General features: G+C 40.8%; 1 protein-coding gene across 10 annotated transcripts in view; it reads right to left on the bottom strand.

Annotated features, from left to right (window-relative positions):
* The window catches only part of sipa1l1 (signal-induced proliferation-associated 1 like 1), a 383121-nt gene that overhangs the window by 142101 nt on the left and 214631 nt on the right, over window positions 1-26389 (bottom strand). For all 10 annotated transcript variants that reach the window (XM_041214398.1, XM_041214403.1, XM_041214397.1 and 7 more), the window contains one exon: window positions 12941-14732. In XM_041214398.1, coding sequence (XP_041070332.1) covers window positions 12941-14504 — 1564 coding nt within the window. In that variant the 5' untranslated portion in view covers window positions 14505-14732. The remainder of the gene's footprint in view (window positions 1-12940; window positions 14733-26389) is intronic.

Here is a 26389-nt window from a genome sequence, read left to right as displayed (position 1 = left end):
GAGAAAGAAACATTTCCTTGGTCGCTGAAAGTGAGTGCTAAAATGGTGCAACATGAGAAGTAGTGCTACATAAAAGCAGCAGCTAGCAGCATCTATAAAAATAGAGACACCTCATGCACTCCATTTAGAAACTGCAGAGGTTCTTCAATTTGATCAAATGATGAAATGGGAATGATATAACGTGCTTTTAGTTTGAAACTATTTGACGTATTCATTTTTTTTGTATGAGTTGTACTGATAATTGCCTGCAGCTGCCTGTTCCTCCGATGGCCCCAAAAACGGACTAAATCAAATCATTAAATTCAGTTAAACGTCCTTGTAGCTGTTTCTAAAAGCAAGCTGAATAGTTTCAGAATTGGTAAGACTCCTGTGGCTATTCGCAAAGATTTTGCACATGCAAGTCACTTTAAATAAATTTTGCACTAACACTGCTGCGAGGCTTTCTGTGCCCTGCTGTAGGTTTGCAAAGTTGGTCAGAGAGTGTGGGAATTCATCAAAACAGTTTAAAGCTAAATGATTGAATGTTTTCATTGCATTAAGGCAAACTACTGCAGGTGCTGGAAGTCGGAAATAAAAACTGAAAGTGCTGAACATACTCAGCAGGTCAGGCAGCATGTGCAAAGGCAGAAACAGAGTTTACATTTCATTGAAATGATGCCTCTGCTTCCCTCTGTACAATTCTGAAGAACTAGCCTCATACAAGGAGATTTTTCAGGGGGGGGGCAAATTGATTTTATAGATGCATTCTTCAAAAATAAAACACAAATTCACTATTATTTATTAGATAGACTGGCTCTGGATAAATATCACAAAACATATCAGATTTGGTTTAAAGAATAGAAAACTGATTGAGGACACAAACATTTCTAAGTATTTTCTATAAACAGTCCTCTCACATTCAAGGTGTCACATTAGCATTTTAGAATAAAAGCAAAAAGTACAACAGATAAAGGATCTGAATGATTATAAAGAGTGTTATTTGCTTCTGAGACTACATTCCATCAATGTTAAAGCCTGCACTGAGTTAGCGATAAATCTAAGTTTAAAAGCACTAAGGCCATGTGTAGAAAATCTGATTAAATATTGCACATGATCAAGTGACCCAATTGCAGATGAATAAGTCCAGGATGCCTCCACACATGGCACAAGAGAAATTAGAGAGCGTGATTGCAGATCAGTTTTTCGCTTTATACCATGTTCCTGCAGATTAAGATTTGACAAAACCCTCCTGAGTGTCGAACGAGGCAATGGAGAGATTTATTGGCATTGTGTGAAGCAAAGCAGCATCCTAATTTCAATCCTTGGGCTATATTTAAGTGATCCACCACTCCCAATTGCTATCTATGGACCCCTGATTAAAATGCAACTATGTGCAAGGACATAATTGGGCTTGGCTGCAAAGCACTCCTTCACTTGGATTCACCATTTAGGATTAAGCATGAAGGGGTGGCCATTTAGACAAAATCTGGAAAGCTGTACCCCAACACAAGTCAGTACCATCAGCAGGTAAGCAGGGAGAAAAAGACTAAAATGTAACACTTATTTTATGATGAAATCATTTTTGTGTCACACTGATTGTAAGCAAAATCACTCAGAGGAACTCACCAAGGCTCCTTAAACAGCATCTTCCAAACACATAACCCGCTATCACCTAGAAGGACAAGGGTGGCTGTGGCATGTGAGAACACCACCACCTGGAAGATCCCCTCTAAGCCACTCATCATCCTGAATTGGAAATATATCACCATTCCCTCGATGTCACTGGGTCAAAATCCTGGTACTCCCTCCCTACCAACACTGTGGGTGTACCTACACCACTTGTACTGCAGCAGTTCAAGAAGGCAGCTCACCACCAACCACTCTACAGCAATTAGGGATGGACAATAAAAAAAACTCACCCATCACCTACCTGCACACCTATTGATGTCTCTAGGCTTCAGCTCTCGCTGCGTCTAGCTCCCTCTCTTGGACCTGTTCTTTTCTGTAAAGGCCAGACAGCATCACCTCCCTCAATGCACCGAATTCCCTCACTTACCAAAATCCCTGGATTTAAACAATTGGCCTCACTGCACTCAGTTTCCTGCCACCATCTCCGTGTGACTTACTTTATTCATCTGCTAAACTTTATTTATACTAGTTCTGATTCCAGTGAGCTGAGTCAGCTACTGCTGGGTAGGGAACCAGTTCTAACTATCGGTACCTAAATAATTAACTGCAGCTGCCTCTAGCAGTGAACTTGTTTAACATGGACTGCGTGAAAAATAAAATTACAATTTAATGTTACAGTCAAGTCACATGCCAAATGCAAATTTGACTAGATTAGAAAGAGATCAATGCCTAAAATTCCCTCATTTACCAAATGAATTTATGCACTCAGTCTCCAGCGCCACCTTCATGCCACTTATGGGTTTGGAAACATAGTAGTAGTAAAGGAGTTGTTGCGCTCAGTTGAACCCTGCTGTTCCTTAAATCCTCGGAAGTTATCCTTGTCAACTTGAACTTACTTTCTCTAATGCTGGTGCAGTGTTATCCCATTCATGTCAAAAACAATTACCCCTCACATTTATCCAAAAAATATTTGTAAATGAAAACCAGTGTGGAGTTACAGTGTATCAGGGGACAATGGTTATTTGGAATTGGAGTCTATGGTCATTTCAGGTGTTTGGTACTTGTACTGCATGGACATTCCTGCATCTGGCTCCCCGGTGCCTTTCAAAGTTAGTGTCTGTCACTGTATGTTTCATGCTTGAAATGAAGTGCTTTCTCCAACGTTTTAATTTTTAAACGCTGACGAAGGCAAAGCACATCTTGATATGAGTTCTCAATTTAATTTTGGCTTCATATCTTGATATTATGTCAAGAGGCAGAATTTCATCTGTCAATGGGCAGATTGTATCAGAAAAGTTTCAAATCACTCCCCACAATGGCTTGGTGGACAAATGTACTAATCAGTGTAGCACTGAGCCATACAGGCCAGCAATGGAGGAGATATAAAAAGGACATTCTTGACTGCGCATTCATTCATAGTCAAAACTCACATACGTAAACTCACATACATGGCTACATAAACTAAGCACCAACAGGTGCAATAAGAATGAGGCTTATATTTGTACTTGGAGGGAGTTTGTATAACTTGAGATCTCTCAGGTGGACATAAAGGATTCCATGGCATTTTTCATAGGAGAGTTAAAGGGCACAATTCTTACCTCGATGGGCGGGCGGGCCCCACCAGCTTGGAGGCGGGCGGGCAGGCAGCCAAACCTCACTGCCATTTTGAGTGGGCGGGCCAATTAAGGCTCGCCCAGTGGCCTGCCCAACAAGAAGCACTATGCACTTCCTCTGCAGGGGGAGGGGAGGGGGGGGGGAGCGAATCCCCAGCTGTCAAAGTGTGCTGTTTCGCGCATGCGGGTGAAAGAGCGCACTGCTCCCTGAGGCAAAGTCCTGTCTCAGGGAGATTCGTGAGAGGTAAGTAAACTCTAAAAATAGATAAATATTAAAATTATTAACATGCCCCCCTCATGTGACAATGTCACACGAGATGGGACATGTTAATAATAAACACAAAATTTATTACATTTTTTAAAAAACGGACATGAAACTTCATCCCGCCAGTGGATGAAGTTTCATTGATAATCTGCAGCCCGCTGGGGCTCCTGGCCTGCCTGCCAGCCTTCAGATTGGCCGGGCAGGGTGTTTAATAAGGTTAATTAGCCACTGACAGGTCGGCGGGAGGATAGCTGATTTCGCTGTCTGCCCACCTTCATGAATATTTAAAGGGACTGGGATGATGCCGAGAGGAAAATCCTGGCCAAAGAATTCTCCCAGTATTCCGGGCCATATTTATCCCTCCCTCAACATTACTAACACAGTTTTTCCGGTCATTATCTTATTGCTTCTTGCAAATTATCTGCTATGTCTCCCTATGTTACTACAGTGAATACACTTCAGAAAAGTACTTTGTTGACTATAAAGTTTTGGGTCAACCTGAGGCGCTGAAAGGCAATGCATTGATGCAAGCTTTCTTTTTCCAAATAACAAAACTATGGAATGTTATTTGCAAATGGATTAGAACCAGGGAAAAGTTACAGCACAGGGAGCGGCCATTCAGCCAAATGTGCCTGCGCCGGCTGAAAAATAAAAAATAATTAGCCATCCATTCTAATCCCACCTTCCAGCACCTGGTCCAAAGCCTTTAGCTTACAGCAGTCCAGGTGCAGATCCAGGTAATTTATATATATATATAACATTACTCATAATTAACGCCATGATTGCAGGTCAGATCATATTGGAATTCCAACTTTCAAATTAGTATTCTTAAGCATGATCGGAGTGTTTCAAATCAATCCAGTACAAATCATTCCTGTGCAAAACTGCACAAAATATCTAAACAGCCCTTGCAAAATACATAAGCTGAGTTGTAAAGCAGTCTACACTGGTTGATGTGCTGAGACGCAACTCTGAATGTTTGTGTATGCATAGATTGCCAAGACAACAAACACCATGGATAGAGTTGGTGACCTGGAGTTTCAGTCCCAAGAGAAATTAGAAAAATGAGTGAAATATTACTGGTGTGACTGTATAAGGCATGGCCCTTTGCAACATTAACCCAATTAATTCTGTTGCTAAATAAATAAGTCTTACAACTGAGATAATTACCACAATAAAGTTGTACTGTATTGAAATCCTGGGGAACATATAAATGTACACCATTAACATAAGATGTGTAACAGCGTTGTCTGAAATATGACTATGAAATCGCAAAATCAAGATCACAAGTAAACGGAATGCCATTTGTCCCATCGTAACTCGTTTATCTAGAAAATCTAGCAGTCTTCCCATCAAAGCACCCAACTGACTAAAATTACTCTAATTTCTATTTCATTACCCAAACTCAAAGTCCAATCCAAGAGTTAATTGCTTTGTGCATGAAAACTTTTGATATTGATCCTGCATTTCCCTTTGATCATTTCAAACAGATCCTTTTTATCTTACAGTCACAGCTCATCTTTACGCAACATGCTGAACATATTTAATCTGTACACCATTTAATATCTCGGATATCTCCTTAAAGGAGGGAGCTCTGCACTTTAATCTATAGATCTCCCTCCTTAAATGAATGCCCTCTCAGAAACAGTGCTAGAAGTTAAATCCATTACAGCATGCAAAAGGGAAATGAGTGAACGTGGGAAAAGGAATTGAAAACAACAACAGGAATCAATGCATAGCTCTTTCAGAGATCCATGTGTGCAAAGGTCAAAAGGGCCTCCTTCTCTGCCAAGGCTGTTCTGTCTTGGTTCTGTGCTGTGAACTGATGCCAGTGTTTTACTATGCATGTGATTTGCTTTTGTCACCCCTAGTACCCTCCTTGCTGGCTTCCCATTCTCCAAAAATGCCAGTGTGTCCAAAACACGGTTGCCTATAACCTGTTCCATGCCAAGTCTTGCTCACCAATCATCTCCAAGCTCAATAACCTACACTAGCACCCTGGTCCTAAAAGTATTAGACTTAAACCCTTATGTACTTCCAGGTTCCAGTCCCACACTAGCTGAGCAGGCCTACATCCACCCCTCAGCCCCCTTGTCCTTTTATTCTAGCTTTTTACAGCCTGGCTCCATTCGCCACTTCACCTCATCCCATCCCACCATTAGTGATAAAATATACAGCTGCTCACCCTCTATTCACTGGCATGTCTTTGCAAAATTCTAATGCCTTCCCAATATAATTTCCAGGACTCATCTTTTCAACAAAATCGTTGGCCAGTCCTTCTGATCTCTATGTTGGCATCCGCTTCTCTCTCTATTGGCACAGCACCTTGCGACTTTATTTTTGTTGAAGGCTATGTACATATATAAATGCAAGCTGTTAAGTAAGCCAGAAATTATATCTCGGTAAATGACCAGTTTGAAATAGTCAACTTCATATCCTCAGCACCTGTGATCATATTAATCAACAATTGCTGGAAACCCACCACACTGAACTGGGGTGTAGCCAGTTTTATTGACAGGGATTGTTTCAGGTAAAGTGTCTTTTGAACCAACATAAAAAATTACAGATACTTGAGCAATATAACTCATTTGCGTTTTAAATTCAGTGACCTTTTCTGAGTGCGAGGTTTGGTTAGCTCAGTTGGCCAGATGGCTAGACTGTGGTGCAGAACAACGCCAACAGCATGGGTTCAATCACTGTACCAGCTTTGGTAGTACATGGACACCTGTCTCCTTGCCTTGGCCCACAGCTGATGTGGATTGGTGCCTCTCAAGTATAACAAATTGTCTCCCTCTAATGGAGAGAGAGGCCTTTGGTTGTTCATGGACAATGGCCAATTACTGTGACCAACATCTTCAGCACTCGTGCTCCTCACAATGTAGCACTACCACCATGCTAAACAGGACACATTCAGAACGATTTTAGCAGCCCAAAACTGGGCAATGAGTCACTGTGGGCTATTATCAGCAGCAGAGTGGTATTTCACCACAATCCATGATTTCATGATCTGGCATAACCCTCTCTCTGCCAACACTACCAAGCCAGGTATTAATCCTAGTTCAACAAGGATTGTAGAAGAGCCCACGTCAGGAACAACATCAGGCATACTTAAAAATACGGTCCCACAGGACCACATGCATGCTAAACAGCATGAAATAACATGCTACTGACAAAGAGCTAAGTGATCCTGCAACCATCTGCTCAGATCAAAGCCCTACAGTCTTGTCACACCCAGTCGTGAGTAGCGGTGGACAAGTAAACTAAAGGGGCAGCTGTGTGAAAAAGATAAGGCTGATGCATTTACAACCATCATTTGCCAGAAGTGCCAAGTGGAGGTCCCCACCATCACAGAAGCTAGTCAATACCAATTTGATTCACTTCACGTGATGTCAAAAAACTATTGCGTGTACTGGATACAATGAAGGCTTATGGGCTCTGACAACATCCTAGCTGTGGTGCTGAAAACTTGCGCTCCAGAACTAGCAGTGTCCCTAACAAGCTGTTTAGGCACAGGTACACTGGCATCTATCTGACAAAGCATAAAATTGTCCAGGTATGACCTGCCCACAAAAAGGACAAATTCATTCTGGTAAATTACCACCTCATCAGTTTACCATCGATCATCAGTAAAGTGATGGAAGGGGTCACTGACAATGCCATCAAGTGACATCCGCTCATCAACAGCCTGCTCAGTTTGTATTCTACCAGGACCACATTACAGCCTTGGTCCAAACATGGACAAAAGAGTTGAATTCCAGAGCAGAGTGAGAGTGACTGCCTTTGATATCAATGCAGCATTTGACGGAGTGTGGCATATAACAATCCTATTAAAATTGAAGTCAATAGGAAACAAGGAGAACTCTCCACCGGCTGGAGTCATACCTAACACAAAGGGGGATGGTTGCAGTCATCAGAGGCCAATCACTGCAGAAGTTCCTCAGAGCAGTGTCTTAGGCCCGACCATCTTCAGTAATGACCTTGGAAGTGAGGGAGTTTGCCGAGGATTGAATTGTTCTTCTCAAAGGCAATTAGGATGCTGGTCAATAAATGCTGGCCTTGCCAGTGGCATCTGCATCCCGCAACGGAAAGGAAATTACAGAAGATGGTCTTGGAATAACGATGTTGTTTTTCCCAGCTAAGTAGGGCGAATGGGTAGGGGTGAATAAAGAGAAGAGAAACGGTGAGTCACTCGGCTTTTAAAATAGAGTTTAAAAGAGGGCCTCCTCTTGTTTTTCTCCTTTCTTTATATGTATTTATATAAAAACAAAATGGTGATTGAGGCACTACCTATAGAAATCTGTGTTGCAGAAAATAACCAACTGACTGGCTCTCTCCTAGATTCAAGGAAGGCTAAGAATCGCCATTTAGAAACCCTTTGTTGTACACTACTAGAATTTAACTCAAATAATCTTAACTCAAAAGGAATGTACCGGACAATGGATTATTTTATACATACTGTAAATGATAAATAAGTGCATTCATATTGCTCAAATTTACCGTCGCAAGTACAAAACAGTGCTGGGTAATCTCTCAAAAACTCTGAAAAAGCTTGCATTAAACCACTGCACGTATTAAGGGTTGGTTATTTGGTTATTCTTGCATAAAGTCCTCCACAGGAAATATTTTAAATGCTTTATTGATAATCTATTGTACAGGGGAAGTCTTGTGTAAGCCAAGACAAAATTAATTCTGGCTGTGCATGGAAAGAAAATTAATGAACATGTCCATTTCTACCACTGATTTTTCTTTTTGCAAACCCTAAAATAGGTCGTCTGTATCTTGTCTGCAATGGAGAGAGATGGACAGGAGATGAAGCAAGGGCATACAGGGATCAAATAAACGTTGCTAAATATAGAATCTAAATTAAGGTTATTTCATTCAAAGGGTTCATGGAATCTGGAAATAAGTTTTAAATCCGGGGAGTTAAAAAGCAGAGTTGGTATTTAACACTAGTGAACAACAGAATGCTGACATTTAACTGTAGCATGAACTCCAGAGATAGTTAAGTGCAGTCTGATATCCAATGTAATTAGATGACTCCGAGATGCCGGATAAGTGACATGCCATGTCAATCATACGATGGGCTGCTGAAATGCGCAAATCCCCCACCTTGAATAACTCAAAAGTGCGGGGGGGGGCAGAAAATGAAGTGAAATGGTTTGAATAAGCTGGCAGAGATGAGAGGAAGATTCTACTTTATCTGGAAACTTGTCAAACAACCAGTGTGAAGCCCAATTCTACAGTTATTCCTTCACTCTAGTAACCTAGTTGGGATAGCTGAAAGCTACTTTAGCCTTCAAACCACTGGATTTAAGTCAGGATGTTTCTCCCTGCTTTTCTAAATCTTTCTTATTGAAATATCAAAAGTATCTAGGTGTTGAATGCATGAACACTTTTGAAAGCATAAAGCAAACCAGCTAAAATACCAGTGACTTGGAAAAGAAAGTGCCTGCATTTATGCTGCCAGAAATAAAGGGCAGATAAGCCTGTAAAACTGTTTTTTTTTAATAGAAGGGTTCATATTACTTTCTTATTGTTATATACAAGGGTAAAGCAACAGCTGAATTAAATAGGTAAATGGATAATAAAGAGGCCAATGTTACAGGATTCAAAGTAAATTGCATCCTACAGTTAACAACTGTAATTATGGCAATGATTTTTGAACAGTAGATTTCAACTTGTTTTGGCAAATGTCAATGGTGTTCATGGTGTAGTCTAAGGGGCTGTCTTCTGCCTCGCTCCCTTTGATTTGTGATGTTCAAATCACTCCCTACGCAACTCTTGGCCTCCATGCATGGTCTTCTGTCTTTGGGACTTTGAACTAATGTTCAATATTGTTTCCTCTCCTATTCTCTTGCTCTCAAGCAAAAGACATGAGGATGCTATTAGGAGACACATTTTTCCCAGTTTTCATGGAGAGGCTAAAACAAAGGCAGAGAATTCACAATAAAAAGACAAAAAAAAATCCACCCCCACGCTCCCCCACTAAGTGCTGTGTGAAGCGGTTCTTGTGGAATTCCAATATTTATTGTAGGATCTTTAGAGATAAACAAACATAGAAAGTAAATAGTCATTAAAAATGGTGACTTTTGGCACATTCTAGTGTAGCATTATAATACAGACCCACACCACAGCATACTGGAGGTGACCATTCAGCTCATCATGCCTATGCTCTTTGAAAGAACCAACCAATTAGTTCCACTCCCCTGCTCTTTTTCATAGTCCTGCAATTTTTTTCCTGTATCTACCTAACTTTGTTTTGAAAGTTATTGGTGAACTTGCAGCCACCATCCAGTGCATTCCAGATCATAGTTTGCTATTATGCAAAATCTGCCCATAACCTTTTCTGCTTTAAAGGAGAACAATCCCATCTTCTCTACTCTCCTCTCCCCAGCACCTCTAATATCAATCTAGTCAACTCCTCTGCACCCTCTCCAAGGACACGACATCCTGAGCAATATCCTCCTAACACTCACCTGTCTAACCTCACACAAGAACCACTTGAATGAATATTAACACAGCTGCTGCCTCTGAAGATGTGCCGCAAACTGAGTCAATGCCTTCAGGTGGGTGGAATTAGAAGCGACAGAAAAGACCAAATGCAAAAAACCAAAATTATTGGTGTTCTAGTCTTTTTTTTTTGCTTTCCCTTCCTTGACTTGGCAAATGCCCAGGGATGATGAATGAAAATCAGGAGCTCACCATGTGGGGAGTCACAGGTACTGCTCTGGGACCATTTTTACTCCCTCATCTAATTCAAATTTGCTGCAAAATTTCACAGCTTGTGACTGATCCCTAATATTTCACAGTACAGTTAAGCAAGATGTTGGTTACAACAGTGATCCTTATTAAAAAGTTGGAACCCAACAAGTGGCCTGATTCCCTGGATCTTTGCTGTAGCATATTTCAGAAAAGAAGAATGGGAAGGAGGAAGCGAAAGGTATAAATTATTGAATACATCACATGACCAAGCCCGCATAACATGGCATTTTGTTTTTATTCATTCATGAGGTGCTTAAGGCAACAGCACGCACAACAATTATCTCTTTTGCGGGCTAATCACAACCCCTATTTCTACTGCATGTTAAAGTTAATAAAAAAAGAGCAGCTACATTCTAAATCATTACGAAATCAAAATGAAGTCTCAACAAAAATGCTTATTTGAATTGTCTCCAAAATTCAACGTCATAAAAACTACACAGCATTAAAGTTTCTACACGCTGCTCTAAATGAACTCAGCAATGGCTCTTCAATTTAATATTGTTGTTGCTTTTTGTCTTGCATTCATCAGGACAATTCACAAGAAAACACCAATGTCACGGGAAACAACATATTTATAGGAATTCAATAGTTAGCTTACCTGCAAGATGAACTATTGCCACGAAAAGCATATTAAAGCCGCGAATTACTTCCGGCCATACTGAACTTTTTAAGGAAGGCGTGTGTGTTTTTAAAGAAATACAAGCAAGGGCATTGAGCAAAAGATGGCTGATAATGCAAAGTGACCACTTTCTGGAAAAATCCCTATGTGGATTATACTGACAGACCTGTCTTGAGAGAACATGAAATGTCACACCTAAAACTGTGTCATGGCCTTTTTCAAGCGTAGACACTTGAAGGGGAGATATCAAAGATGCAAAAGACTGAACTTTAAACTCCAGTGCTTGCAGAGACAAAAGACTGATTACCACAATCTCAGCAGTCTTCTAAAATCCATCTCTGCAGAGCAGTGCAGCATGTGCTAATGTGCTGGGTGTGTGACAGCAACAGAAGCCCAACTAGTCTCCAACTGCAGTTGCAGGTGATGTCTCTCTCTTTGTGTTGCTGGAGGCAAGTCAGCAGAAGCCGCAATCAAAAAGGAAATAGGACAACTTCTACCCTGCAGAGCCAAAAGTCTCCAAATCCACTGTGAAACTGCCAAAGTCAGCTCTAACAGCATTACACAACTTAACGGCTGCAACGTTTTGCCATCTACACCTCACGGACAAGCCAAAGACTGATTCGTACATCTTTTTAGCTTTTATTTGGACTCTTGACTTCTCATTTCTGATGTGTGCTTATTGAATTTTTATTGTTTTTCTCTCATTTTTAGTAGCTAATAAACTTACTCTTTCTTTGACTCAAGGAAACTGGTTAAATTGGCTCCTTCTAAAAAAATATCTGGACTGGTAAAATGTCTCTATGGGGAAGGGATCCCTTTTAAATTACCCTTGTTGCGGCCAACCATGGTGGATGAATAAAGAAGGGAAGCCAGCTCATTGCTCCTCACCTGGGAGCATAACAAAAATCGGGATCACATTCGGGAAGTTAACAAATTGGGGAACCTTGCCTGGGGGCCAGTCATAACACTATTTTGCTGATATTCCAAATTTGGTCTTTGTTGCACCTCTGTCATGGGTATTTGTATATCAGGATATCAACAACATAGTTCAACTGGCAGGTAAGTTAAGAAAAGAACAGGTAAGCTATCGATCACATTTCTGTGGATACGTTGTTTCTCTTGATATTAGTATTTTGTGAATTGGCCTGATGAGTGCAAGAAGAAAAGCTTTGACAAAAAAGTCTTCTCCAGCAATACTACCCTTCACGCAGTCGTAAATCCTGCAAGATGGGTGTGAACTGTGCAGATGGGCTGCTTTCAGGGAAAAATACACGCTCTACAATTAGTTATGGGTCATTAATGAGTGCGAAGAGGGAAAGAAAAGGGTTTATACCTTGGTTTTAAAAACAATGATGAATTTCTCATATTTCCAATGAGTCCCAGCAGACAACAAACCATCTGTGCTGATTAAAGAGAGGCCACAGCGTGACCAAAGTAATAAACAAATCACTCCTTTCCAAGGACACTTCAGGCAGACTGAAATCATTGTTATTTATGTCAGAATTTAAAGTTAAATTATATTAATTTTCTAAAGTGTGAAATTGAGAGAAAGTTTGATGATGATTCCAGTGTACACTAGTGTCACTTCTGACCTAATTTGCAAATCATGTTTGGGTAGAAGTTATTTAAAATATCAAAAAACTTGGAAATGTACATTAGGTTTGTAACACAATTGGCCCTCATGTAATGCAACATAATGTGGAACTGACCCCCTCCCTAGTGCTACTTACTGATTGTTTCATCCATTTTCTCTCACATGAATAATTGCATTAATTGTTACTCCCCACAAAAGACATCCTCCCTGTCACTTTGTCATTGATAGATTTTAGTGTATACAACTGTTAGATGTATTTTATTCCAAAAATATGCTAGTTTAAATAAATAGTTCCTTGCTTTTGTTCAATTCTCCAGTTACTTTTTTTAAGAACACCTCTTTTTGGAATTGTACCTTTTTTTGGACAAAATGTAACACCTATATTTGCAAGCCAGAATTGCTTCACCACACAAAAGATGGGATTTTGACCAATCCTTCTTAAACCAGAGACACTGACAGCAATTGAAATAGAGCTTTACCTTTTTGATGGAAGTATTTCCGATAGTAGTAAGCTCCAAGGTCCACATGTTCCACAATGTATCTCTTCACTTTGTCACAATGTACTGCCAAGTTTTCCTTTGATATCTCCAGCACAGCAACTCCCGCATTTGTGCAGTGGGAGCTCAGGGAAAATTCAGAAGAGGTGCTTTCAAATCCACTCAGTGACCCAGAATTCGACCGAGATAGGCTTATCTTGCGTTCTCCTTCTCCACCAATCTCATTCCTGAAGTATGAACAGCTCAACACAAGTTCATTGCTTATTTCATCCCCATAGTCGACGTCAAGATTCTCTTTTGAGTTCAGGTCCTCTGTGCTGCCAGAGGGAGAGCTAAAGCTGATCGAATGTGCTAGTGGGCCAGCAGTCAGTGAGGCGGCAGCAGCCGCAGATGCACCTGTTGTGGTGTTCCTCCTCTTAATGACACTGTGCCTGGTCATCACAGCTTCGTTCAAGTCAAACAGTACACTCTGCACATCGTAATGAGCAAAGCATTTCTGGCAAGTCCAGCCCTTCACACTGTCTTCTGACTTGTTGTCCTCAAAGTCTGCTGACTTGCCTAGCTCACTTTCACCTTTGGCATTGCGCAATTTGCGGAAAATAGAGGAATCCCCAGTTTCAGACTTCGATCGCCTCTTAAGTGGTTTCTCCCTTTCTTTATGCAGTGGCCTGGGGCTCCCTCTGTGTGCAAAGAAACCATCCACAAAGTCAGATTTGGTACTTTCAATATTTGAACCATAGGCTTTACTTGCTTCTGCCTTTAGTAGCTCACTGAGTTGTTCTGGTGCTGGGCTTCGTTGATCAGTCTGTTCATTTCTATAACCCTTTAATAAATCAAAAAAACTGTCCCCTGACATTCCATGTTTGTCAATGGAGGAGGTGCTGCCATATTCACGGTGAAGAGCAGTTCCCAATTTGTGACTCAATGCTCCATACTCCTCAGCTCCATCGACATCCAGCTCACTGATCGTGATGTCACTATTACTGCGCTGCCTTATTCTGCGAAGGCCCTTTGCAGGAGACTGGAGGTAACCATCTGGTGTAAGAAACCTAGAATCCAAGCTTTCCATCTCTTGTGCCTTGGATTGTAGGTAGTCACTATGCATCCTCCTTGATGCCAATGATTCCAGAGAATTTTGATTACTTTGGCTCAGCCGGCTGTTTGGGCTACCAGAGTGGATAGACATGACTGTGCCATCTGGACTGCCTGCAGATTCTTGGTCACTTGTTCTACAAGACTCCTTAGCCATGTCTTTTCTGGGAGGCCAGTCAGCAATCCTTGCTCGAACACCCATTTTAGGCACACCTGGCATTGCACCAACATGGTGAGCACTTTCACTTCGTTGAGGTGGCCCAGTCACACTAGAGGAACCAAACGTGCCGTTTGGTGTTCGGAATCGGCGCGCGTAGAAGTCATCTGAACGTGCACCAATGGTTAGTTCAGGGCCAATAACTGCAGTGGCACCGATACCCACCTTTTCAGTCTGGGAACGTTTTAAACTGGTCATGCTCCACACTTGTATCTCCCAATAGCTTCTACTAAACATACAACCATCTCTTTTGGAAGTAAGAATCTCCTCGAGAGCAATCTCTAAGCAAGTCAAGTTGAAGGATTATGATGTCTACAGATTCCTGTTACTCTGTAGTATCTTTCTCACATATATTCATCTTGGCATTGTTTATAATCTGAGCTGCTGTCTAACGATCCACGGTACATCTTCACAATATAGATTTTAGACAGTACAATCACTCGACTGCCAAGGCTTGAAGAAAACCTGAAAAGAACAAAAAAAAAGTATTGGTTATTTTATTTCTGCCATATGTTTTGAAACATGCAACCAATAAGCAAAATACTGCAGATGCTGGAAATCTGAAATAAAAAATAGAAAATACTGGAAATAACAAGTCACTTAGCAAAGGCAGAGAGAAACATAGGATTAATGTTTCAGGTCAATGACCTTTCATTGGACTGGAACATCTTTCATGCATGAGGCGTGTTATAGAAAAACAAGTGGCTATTGTTTTAAAGATCTGAAAATATAATAACAGTCTCTCACTTTTTCCATTAATGTCCTCAACATATAGCTAATTCTCTGGTAGGAAAGGAAATAAATTTTGTTTTATAGGGGGTGAACATGGTTTGAGTTGATCATTGAGGTGAACTCAAACCGTGAAGGTTGCAGCAAGAAACGGGAAAGAAACAAACAGGATACTGGAAAATCCAACTCAGAAGCAACCCTGGTGAGGATCAGCAAATGAAAACTGTAGAAGATATCATCTCTTCATTGCTACAGAATGTTATATGCTGAAAAGAAAATATGAATATCACTTTTTGACAGTAAGATCACCAACTTAAAATGAAATTGCCACATTTTCACAATTTTTGTACCTGTTAGTTTCCCCTTCCAATGCTAACAGCTTGACATTTCAGGAGCAATCTTTTGGCATTAATAAAATTCCCTACCTACCATCAATAATAAATGCTGAATTACTCATTTAAAATACTACAATGTCACAAATCCACAAGTTTTCTCTTTCTAACCTGGTTAGGAGGGCTCACACTAGGGTATGAATCCATGCACACCAAAAAACCAGCTCATTCAACCAACCCAATCTAACCCACCTCAATGCTGGGCATCCATACGCATGCATTTGTCAGCAGATATCACCAAATAGTGACTATGAGAACTCTGGCCAATGGTATTTTCCATTCCATGGCCTGAAGGTAAAGATACCAATTGTGATACCATCACCCCAGCTCAGATAACTCAGCTCAGAACAGGAATCAGACCCCAAGATGTTAATTACCTGCTCAGTAAAACACAAGACTTTTGCACACTAACCCATCTGAGGATCCTAAATAAGCATGATCTAAATGAAAATGGTGATGTGTGGAGGACATGGTTGTCAGCACAAAATGTTATACAAAACAGAGAATAGAAAACTAAGAAATTACAAAATATAATTTCTTCATGTTGTAACGAATAAAATATTTTGTTGGCCAGGTGAAGCTTGCGGACCATTTCCACTGGAGCGCCAGCAGCCTACAAATGATATTACCCTTCCCAACTTCGGGTTAATTGTTTCCAAAGAAAGCATTTGAGCAGATTTACCCAAGAGTTAAGTACTGGTCTGCATTTGGTAGCGGTGGGAGCAATATGAACTGATGAAATAAGGCCATAAAACATTGATCTGAGTAAGGTTTTTCCTTTAGCAAACCGATGCCAATACCTTAAATAAGCTGAATGACAATGATGACTAACTTTTTGTACAGGTAAACAAGCTAAGACATAAGCATTTGTCAAGCTTGGGAGTGGCAACTTAAATATCAACTAAATCATCTGAAGTATTGCTGCTGGCAACATACTGCAGCCAGAATTTATTTCATATTTGATACTGATTAGCTGCTTATACTTGCATTAAAGAATATTCACAGAATACATGTGAAACAGAAATACCATTCTAATTTCCAGTCAAAGCTCAACTAAACAATCTAAATGTAGATCAGCTGATAATGCTGTTGTGGGCTCTGAGTAAAATCAACTGGTTTTGATTCTTTGAGCCCTTATCCATGCCAAAGCACTTCGGAAACTACAATACCCAATTTCAATTACAAAGAACTTTTATAAAAGATTTTTTTGCTCTGTCCTTCTTCACCATCATCCAGTTTCCACTTATCCTTCTCCACTTGGATGACACCTGTCTAAGTCAAGCACCACTCTTCAACTGCAATTAATTTCACTCTCGACTTGAGCTGGCAAAGTCAGATAATGCTGCAATTTCCTATTTCTTCCTCAATGAAGGGCTACACATTGACAGGTCAGGCAGACTGAAAGGAGCTTGCCAAAGTCTGGGCCAAACATTTTAAGTGACAAGCATCCCCAGAACTCAAAGTCATGACCCTTTGTTTAGGAATGGAGTGTCGAGCTACTGTAAAATCTGGTTTACAAATGGGTACATTGATGCTTCTTATTTAATCTTCCTATTACGAGTATGTGACTTGCACAGTGTTTCAACACCAACCAATAAGATAAAGGAGTGACTTAACTACCAGAATTTATGGTAGTTAAGACACTGGATTGCTTACAATTATAACTTCGAGTTCTCAAAACCAGCCCTTTTATCTTTTAAAATCCAAACAATCTTGATCAGAAAAAAAAATCTATCGCCTTAATTCCTCAAATGGGTGAAACAATTCAGTAAAGGCAAACAAAAACAGTGTACATAAATTATCAGCAAAGTGTAAAGCTAGATTCTAGAAGTCACGGAGCTCAGAATCTGTTAAGTAATATTCACACCACACAAGTGTCAGGTAATGACCATCTCCAACAAGACAGAATCTAACAATATTCCCTTGACATGAGATGGTATTACCAATATTGAATCCCCCACTGTCAACATCCCAGGGGTTGCCATTAACCAGAAACTTAACCCGACTAGTCACATAACTACTATGACTACAAGAGCAAGTCAGAGGCTAGGAGTTCTGTGGTGAGATTTTCACCTTGTGACTCCTCAAAGCCTGTCCACCATCTACAAGGCACAAGTTAGGAGTGTGATGGAATACTCTCCAAATGCCTGGATGAAGGCAGCTCCAACAACACAAGAAGTTCGGCAGCATCCAGGACAAGGCAGCCTGCATGATCGTCACTCCATAGACATTTACTTCCTCCACCATCAGCGCACAGTGGAAACAGTGTGCAGCATCTACAAGATGCACTGCAGCAACTTGTCAAGCCTCCTCTGACAGCACCATCCAGCCCCACGATCTCTAGAAGGACAAAGGCAGCAGATGCATAGGAATATCACTTTCTGCAAGCTCCCCTTCATGCCTAATACCATCCTGACCCAGAACTATAATTGTCGTTCCTTCACTGCTACTGGGCCAAAAACTTGGAGTTACCACCCCTAACAGCAGAAATTGAAGACAGCAGCTCGCCATCATTTGCCAGGGCAATTAAGGATGGGCAGCCAATGCATATTCCGTGAAAGGATAAGTAAAATGGAGAGCAGTAAATGTATGGGTACAGTTATGTAGTGTTTATGGCACCATTCCAGCAATCCAGAAGCCATGGGTTCAAATCCCATACTGGCACGTTGCGAGAATTAGGCTGGCATCAGGTGAACGGAAAATGGAAGTTGCCAAATTGCTATAAGAAGCAGCTAGTTTTGTCCTTCAGGGAAGGGTGCATGGCACTCCAACTGGTCATACAGGTGCCCACAGTTTCACTGTAATCATTTGATTCTTATATCACTACAAAAAAAATGGCAGCAATTTTGTGCAAACCATTGTGGCCTTGCCAGTGTCATAAGCATCAAGAGAAGAAATTTTTTAAAATGTGATGTGTAATTTATACAAATGAATAACTCAGTTATATTGCTGGACAAATTTTGAGACAGGGTTAAGTTGCAATTAACTAACACCCACCCACCTCCAGCAGTATCAGCCAATACTGGTGCATCTTTAGAATCTGAACACCTTACATTTATATAAGACACAGTAAGGTAGTGGTTATGTTGTAGGACTAGTAAACTAGAGGCCTCAACTAATAATAGTTAGGTTCAAATGATCCTCTAGCAGTTTCAGAATTTAAATCCAGTCAAAGAAAATTTGGAAATAAAAACCAGTATCAAATGAAAATGACAGTGAAGGTGTTATTTTAAAAATTGCAAAGCACCTCATCACATCTTTCAGAAACTTTTTGCAAAAGCTCACAAACAAACAGAATTCTGGTGAATGACCAGTTGATCCACTTCTTTTGAGAAATGATCATTTGGTAGTACAGAACTTGAGTATTACTGAAAAAAAAGGAGACATGTTTAAGCTTTTTTGGCTTCTGGTAAGAACACATGCAAGAATACCAGTATAAGGGGGGAAAACAACATATACCATATGTGAAGAGTGTTGATTGGTTGGCAGGTGGCATTGCTGTGGGGAATGCACCACTGATGGTGACTGACAGTTAGCTGCCAAGCATTGTTTGAAATTTTAAACAGGCAGTTTGACCCTGATTGGTCAAGGCATTGCCCTGAGGAATGAGTAAGCAAATGGCTGTTACTTATTTTGTTTAGCTGAAACAGGTGCAGTGTGTACACATATTCTTTCTGTCTGCAAAGAACAGGACCCTGTGTATTAATACACAGCTTCCAGTACACTCAAATCACCAGATTGAGAGCCTGACTGACAACCTTAAATTGGTTGTCAGCGTAATTCTTAGCACACTGAGGGCTATTTAGCAAAAGGTGTCCAATTGCAGTATCGCATCTAAATGCTGCACATTGTGTTTTGCATATTGCAAGCATGAGCTGGTTGGGTACGGTCTGTATCCTTCCCGCTGCAAACAGTGGTTGTGACATGCTGTTTGATAGGATCTGCCAGTTTTTGAGACTCACGGCCTACATACATACCTAACATCATATTGGCACTGAAATTCATACACCATATTACTCATTTGTGTGGTAGGCAGAACGTCTTTTTGACTTGACAACAGCATCCTGTTAGTGGCGAACACCACAAGTTGCTAGTGCATAGTAGCAGCATGAAACAGCTAGCTTCACCTGTTGCTCAAATTTTTGACATATTTGCCCTTCCAAGGTAATCTGAGAAAGGGCACCTTTGAACATCCATTTTGTTTACCAGAATGGGAAAACAGAGCTTCAAATTAACACCGCATCAAAAAAACTTACCTCTGGCAATACAATATTCCACCAATTCTGCACCAGAGCCTCAAGTAGACTTCATGTGTTGGAGTGTGACCGAATTTATAACCTTCTGCCTCAAAGGTAAGAGTGCTACCAGTTGAGCCAAATCAGCAGCAATGAAATTCAGAAATGAACTGCAATGCTGTTGCAAGAGGGGCAGATAGTAGGGGAGAACTGGCCCACCTCATCATTGGGCCATCACCAATCCAATAGCGTTTCTATAGAAGGCCTGACAGTGTTAATACAGATGAGTAATCACTAATAAATCGTCCAATAGTTAAAGTAATGCAGATGGGTTTCCTGATCACTGCCAGGAAAGTTGACTCATATGTTTTCATATTTAAAACACAGAATCACATCGCACCACATGTTACATGTCAGGGTAATCTCCCATTTTCCAATTCCTGATCTCACTAAGAAACTCACTTTCTGTGCAAACAGGAGACACAGCCAGTCTGTTTCTATGGCACTTTTCAGCTGTGCATAAAGATATATACAAGGTGGACCCAATGACAACTTCCTCCACCTCAAGAGGTTATGTTTGGCTCAGAGTGTCCCAAGAACCCAGTTGAGGGTGTCAACTCAGCAGAGTGACAGAGTTAAGCTGGCTTCCCAGCGAGGACTGCTATTACCATCTCAATTTGCCAGGTAATTAAATTGAACTTTCTGGATCTGCTTTGTAATGTGGAAAACAAAATTAATACTGATTCTGAAATGATTCCACTGCCCAAACTTTACACCACAGCTTGAGTCGTACAAGCTTGGCTAGTTTAGAACTGTGAACAGGTGCTGGAGAACAAGAAACAAATACAATCCACATAAAGGAGAGTGTGAGAGGACGACTCTGGGACAGGCAGTCAGCAGCACCTCGAGCAGAGTGAGAGAGGAGGACCTGTTTCTACCTATTAGAGCGGAAATGTGACATCAAAGGAAAACAGGTAAGTGATTGGTGGGTATCTCTTCCGTGCCTCTTTAGATTGGTCAAATGGTTTAAATCAGGAGACGTTATTACAGCTGAAGAGTACAGTTAACAAATTCACATCTAAAATATTTAACATTCAAATTAATTAAGTAGAAGAGAGATGGCTGGGCAGGCAATGTGTTGCAGCTGTAGCATGTGGGAGCTGGTGGGCACCGGTGCAATCCACGGTGAGCACATCTGCTGCTCGAGGAACTTTGGCTCAGAGTTGCAGACACTGCGACACTTTAGGGAGGGGGAGTGTTCCTGGACACTGTTTCAGGAGGCATTCACACCCCTTAGATTAATTACATCAAATTTGATCTGTGGTCAAGGACAGGGGGTGTGACTGTGAGTGAGGCAGGTATGGGGATCCGATTTTTAACTTTGCAGGAGCCTCAGCCAATGCCCTTGTCCAATAGGTATGAGGTTCTTGCTCCCGGTGTGGATGAGGACACAGACTGCAGGGAGGATGAGCGAACTGACCACAGCACCATGGTACAGAGCGCCATTCAAGTGGGGAGAGAAAAGAGAAATGTAATAATGACAGGGGATAGCATAGTTAGGGGAATAGAACCTGTTATCTGCAGCAAAGAGAGGGAGTCCTGAAGGCTGTCCTGCCTACGTGGGGCCAATGTTAAGGGCATCTCTTCTGGGTTGGAGAGGAACTTGGAGTGGGAGGGGAAGAATCCAGTTGTTGTGGTCCACGTAAGTACTAATGACATAGGTAGGACTAGGAAAAAGAGGTTCTGCTGAGGGACTACGAGCAGCTCGGGGTTAAATTAAAAAGCAGAACCACAAAGGTAATAATCTCCGGATTACTACCCAAGCCACATGCAAATTGGCGTAGGGTAAATAAGGTTAGAGAAGTAAATGTGTGGCTCAAAGATTGGTGTGGGAGAAATGGGTTCCAATTCATGGAGGAGGAGAGAGCTGTTTCATTTGAACCATGCTGGGACCAGTGTCCTGGCAAATCGTATAACTAGGATTGTTAATAGGACTTTAAATTAATTAGTGGGGAGGAGGGTTAAATTGAAGGCAAGTTTAAAAAAAAAATCAAAAAGAAACAAGAGAGCAGAGGTGCAGCATAGTGAAGAGGCAAATGACAATCCAAGTGTGACAGGGAGGGGCAGAAAATCTAAGCAGAAGAGTACAGCAGAAATCAGAACCAGAATGAGCAATAATTGTAAGAAGTCAAAGCCTAAGGCTCTTTATCTGAATGCATGCAGCATTTGCAACATGACAGATGAGTTGATGGCACAAATAGAAATAAATGAATATGACTTGATAGCTATTAGAGACATGATTGGAGGGTGACCAAGACTGAGAAGTCAATAGTCAAGGATATTTGACATTCCAGAAAAATAGGCAAAAGGAAAAGTGGGTGGGGTAGCTTTGTTATTAAAGGAAGGTACCAGTGCAGTGGTGAGTAGTGATATAGGTGCAATAGATCATGATGTGGAATCAGTTTGGGTGGCAATATGGAATAGCAAGGGGAAGAAGTCATGGGTGGGAGTCAGCTATAGGCCCCCAAAAAGTTGCCTCACTGTAGGGCAAAGTATAAATCGGGAAATAATGGAGGAGTGTAAGAAGGGTGCTACAATTGATATGGGTGATTATTATCTGCATATTGACTGGATAAATCAGATTGGCGGGGTAACATGGAAGATGAATTTGTAGAGTGCATCAGGGATTGTTTCTTAGACCAATGCATTGCAGAACCAACCCAGGAACAGAGTATTTTAGATTTGGTAATGTGTAATGAGGTGGGATTAATAAGAGGTACTGTAGTTAAGCATTCTCTAGGGGGTTACGATCACGACATGGTAGAATTTCAAATTCAGTTTGAGGGCGAGCAACTCGGGTCTCAAACCAGCGTCTTGAACTTAAATGAGGGCAATGACAGGCGTATGAAGAAAGGGTTGTCTAAAGCGGGCTGGGAAAATAGACTAAGGGGAAGGTCAGAGAATGAGCAGTGGCAGGGATTTAAGCAGATATTTCATAACACTCAGCAAAAATTTATCCTGGTCAAAAAACAGGCTTGCTGAGAAGGATGACCTACTTGTGGTTAAGAAAGGTGGTCAAGGAGAGTATCCAATCAAAAGCTAAGGCATACAAAGTGGCAAAAACTACAATTGGGAATTTTATTTTTAAAGGAACCAGCAGCGGATGACTCAAAAGCTAATAAGGAGGAAGAAAATTGATGATGAAAATAAATTGGCAAGAAATATAAGAATAAACAGCAAGAATTTCTACAGGCATATAAAAAGAAAGAGTGGCCAAAGTGAGCGTGGGACCCTTGGAGGATGTGACTGGAGAACTGATAACAGGGAGCAGGGAAATGGTGGATAATTTAAACCAATATTTTGCATTAAGCAAGAAGCTAATGGGAAGAAAGATCTTGGAACAGTCTCTATCATGAGGGATAAAATATTGGAAAAACTAATGGGACTAAATGCCGACATATCGCCAGGACCTGATGGCCTGCATCCAAGGGTTTTAAAAGAAGTGGCTGCAGAGATAGCGGAGGCATTGGTCAAAATATTCCAGAACTCACTGGCTTCCGGGAGGGTCCCAGCAGATTGGAAAATCACTAATATGATGTCCCCATTCAAGAAGTAAGGGAGACATAAAGCAGGAAACTATAGGCCAGTCAGCCTAACATCTGTAGTTGGGAAAATGCTAGAGTCTACCATTGAGGAGGAAATAGCAGGACATTTAGAAAAGCTTAATGCAATCAAACAGAGTCAACATGGTTTTGTGAAAGGGAAATCACGTTTGACAAATTTGCTGGAGGATATAACAAGCAGAGTTGATCAAGAGGAACCGATAGATGTAGTGTATTTGGATTTCCAGAAGGCATTCGACAAGGTGCCACATAAAAGGTTATTGCACAAGATAGGAGCTCACAGTATTGGGGACAATGTTTTAGCATGGATTGAGGATTGGTTAACACACAGAAGACACAGAGTCAGGATTAATGAGTCTTGTACAGGTTGGAAAGACATAAACTAGTGGAGCGCCACAAGGATCAGTCCTAGGACCTCAATTATTTACCATCAATATTAATGACTTGGAGGAGGGGGCAGAGTGTAATGTATCCAAATTTGCTGATGATACAAAAATAGGTGGGAGGGCATGTTGTGATGAGGATATAAGGAATCTGCAAGGGGATATAGATAGGTTGAGTGAGTGGGCAAAAACTTAGCAGATGGAGTTTAATGTAGGAAAGTGTGAGGCCATGCACTTTGGCAGGAAGAATCAAAAGGCAGATTATTAGTTAAGTACAGAGAGAGACTCCAAAAAAGTGCAGCACAGAGGGAACTGGGTGTTCTTGTGCATGAAACACAAAAGGTTAGCATGCAGGTGCAGCAAGAAATTAAGATGGCAAATGGAATTTTGGCCTGTATTGCTAGGGGGTTGGAGCTTAAAAATACGGAAGTCTTGTTACAACTGTATAGGGCATTGGTGAGGCCACACCTGGAATACTATGTACAGTTTGGGTCCCCGTGTTTAAAGAAAGGATATACTGGCATGGGAGGCAGTTCAAAAGAGGTTCACTAGGTTAATTCCTGGGATGAAGGGGTTGACTGATCAAGAACAGCTAAACAGGTTAGGCCTTTATTCATTAGAATTTAGAAGAATGAGGGGTGATCTTATTGAAACGCACAAGGTTCTAAGGGGGCTTGACAGGGTTGATGTTGAGAAGACATTTTCACCAGTGGGGGAATCTTGAACTAGGGTGCGTAGTTACAGAATGAGGGGACACTCATTTAAAACTGAGATGCAAAGGAATTTCTTCTTTGAGGGTATGAACGTCTGGAATTCTCTACCCCAGAGAATTGTGGAGGCTAGATCACAGAGTATTTAAAGAGGAGGCGGATAGATTTTTGAAATAATTGGGGAGTTGAGTGCTATAAGGAGCTGGCAAGGCCTGGGGCAGATCAGCCATGATCTTATTGAATAGCAAGGCAGGTGTGAGGGGCCAAATGGCCTACTCTTGCACTTATTTCTTATGTTCTTATGACTTGATATGAATAGTATAAAGTGGAGCCCCTTGCAATTCTATATTTTTCTTCTATTAAAAGCAACGATAATCAGTGGATTAAGTTTTTTTCCCCATTTCCCTCTACATGGACATCAATGAGCAACAAGAGAGACAGAAAAAGCCGCTGTCATCATAAACCATAGCTAAGGGTCTGCACAAGATGCAGGTAAAGCAATTAAATATAGTTTTGCCTGTTACTAATAAAAAATACACCTTTCCAGGCATTTTTCATATATTAGCCCTGTTACTTGTATACTCATTTAGTGTTTACTTATTTTCAGGTGCTGGGCATTAATTGGATATTCACTTGTGCTCATTTATCGTGGAGCAAACAAACTGTGGTTGTTGGGTTTAGAAATTCACGTTTGTAAAGTGATTCTCAGCAAATCTCTGTAAATAAAAGCTTATAAAAAAGTGTGTAAAGATTAAGCTCCAGTTCAATCCTTCATCACCTGGCTTTCTGGAATAGAACAGCCCAAACAGACAATTTCTCTTCATATCCTTCAATTCTTACTGCTAGTCTCCAGAAGCACAACCAATTCCCTCTTGAATCTACTTCTGCAGTCTGCTTCAGTGACCCAAAGCACACATTTAGCCCCTCGATGAAAAAGTTGCACTTGAATTCCCTCCATGTTTCTAAGCTTTAAATTTTGATCTCCAGATATGCAAACCTTTACCTGCAGCAAAAAACAATGAGTAGTCGATGAAGCTACTTACCAGAGCTTTCAAGCGGTCGCATGCACTACTACCTACTAGGTTAGGTGAAGACACAGTGCTTTGCAAACCTCAAAGAGTTCAGCTTCAAGCTTTCAAAACAGTGAAAACAACTATGAGCAAACAACTGGTCCTCAAGTGCAATCAATATTTGAACAAAGTAATAAATCATACAAAATAAACTACAGTTAAAGACACAGTAATACACTGTGGCCTGAAGGAAACCCAACAGTGCACTTGCCGCAAGTCCAACGTGAAGACAACCATTACATGTTTATACTTTCTCAACCACCCAAGAAACAATAGGGCGCTTAACCTAAAACCAATGTTTATTTTATTAGTCTGCCAGACTTCAAATAGCTGGAAATAGTAGCTTCAATCTAGTCAAAGGACGCCACTATGGAAGCTCTATTTGCGATATTAAGGGTCATAGTCTTCATTTTATTGTTTCAGGGCATGGACTTTAGACAACAGTGGCAGATAATTGGGACCAACACACAAACAGTAGCTTCACTAACAGAAGTTAAATATGATTTACATTACACTTTCTATTCTATCACTCCATCCCAACTTGGCTGAAGCAGCTCCTTATACTCCAAAGACAGCCATAAAATCAACATCACAGGCACGAGTAAATTCGGCCAACCACTGCACTGCTTAGGAGATTGCTTATTTTTGTAGTAGCTCCCTCATGGGCTGATAAATGTATTAAAAAGTTCCCAGGTTCCCAGGGGAGAAAAGCTCAACAACGAGCTGAAATAGTGCGGTGATTTCACTGTGGCACTTACAACTAAAATGCATTAAATTCAATTTTTAATATATAATAATGGAATTTAATAATCTATTAGCTGCAGTCAGCATAATCCGACTGAAAAAAATTTAATATTTACTCTGCTTCCAAAATAATTTTGAAATCTCAGTGGTTAACGCAGTATTTAACTTTTTTGGGACATGTTTTATTTTAATAAAATATACTATCATTTATTATAATATTGTGGGGTGGAGGACAG

The sequence above is a fragment of the Carcharodon carcharias genome, chromosome 20 (assembly GCF_017639515.1).
Source record: "Carcharodon carcharias isolate sCarCar2 chromosome 20, sCarCar2.pri, whole genome shotgun sequence".
Taxonomy (NCBI): domain Eukaryota; kingdom Metazoa; phylum Chordata; class Chondrichthyes; order Lamniformes; family Lamnidae; genus Carcharodon; species Carcharodon carcharias.
The sequence above is the reverse complement of the archived record's forward strand: the minus strand, read 5'-3'. Positions and strand labels throughout refer to the sequence as shown.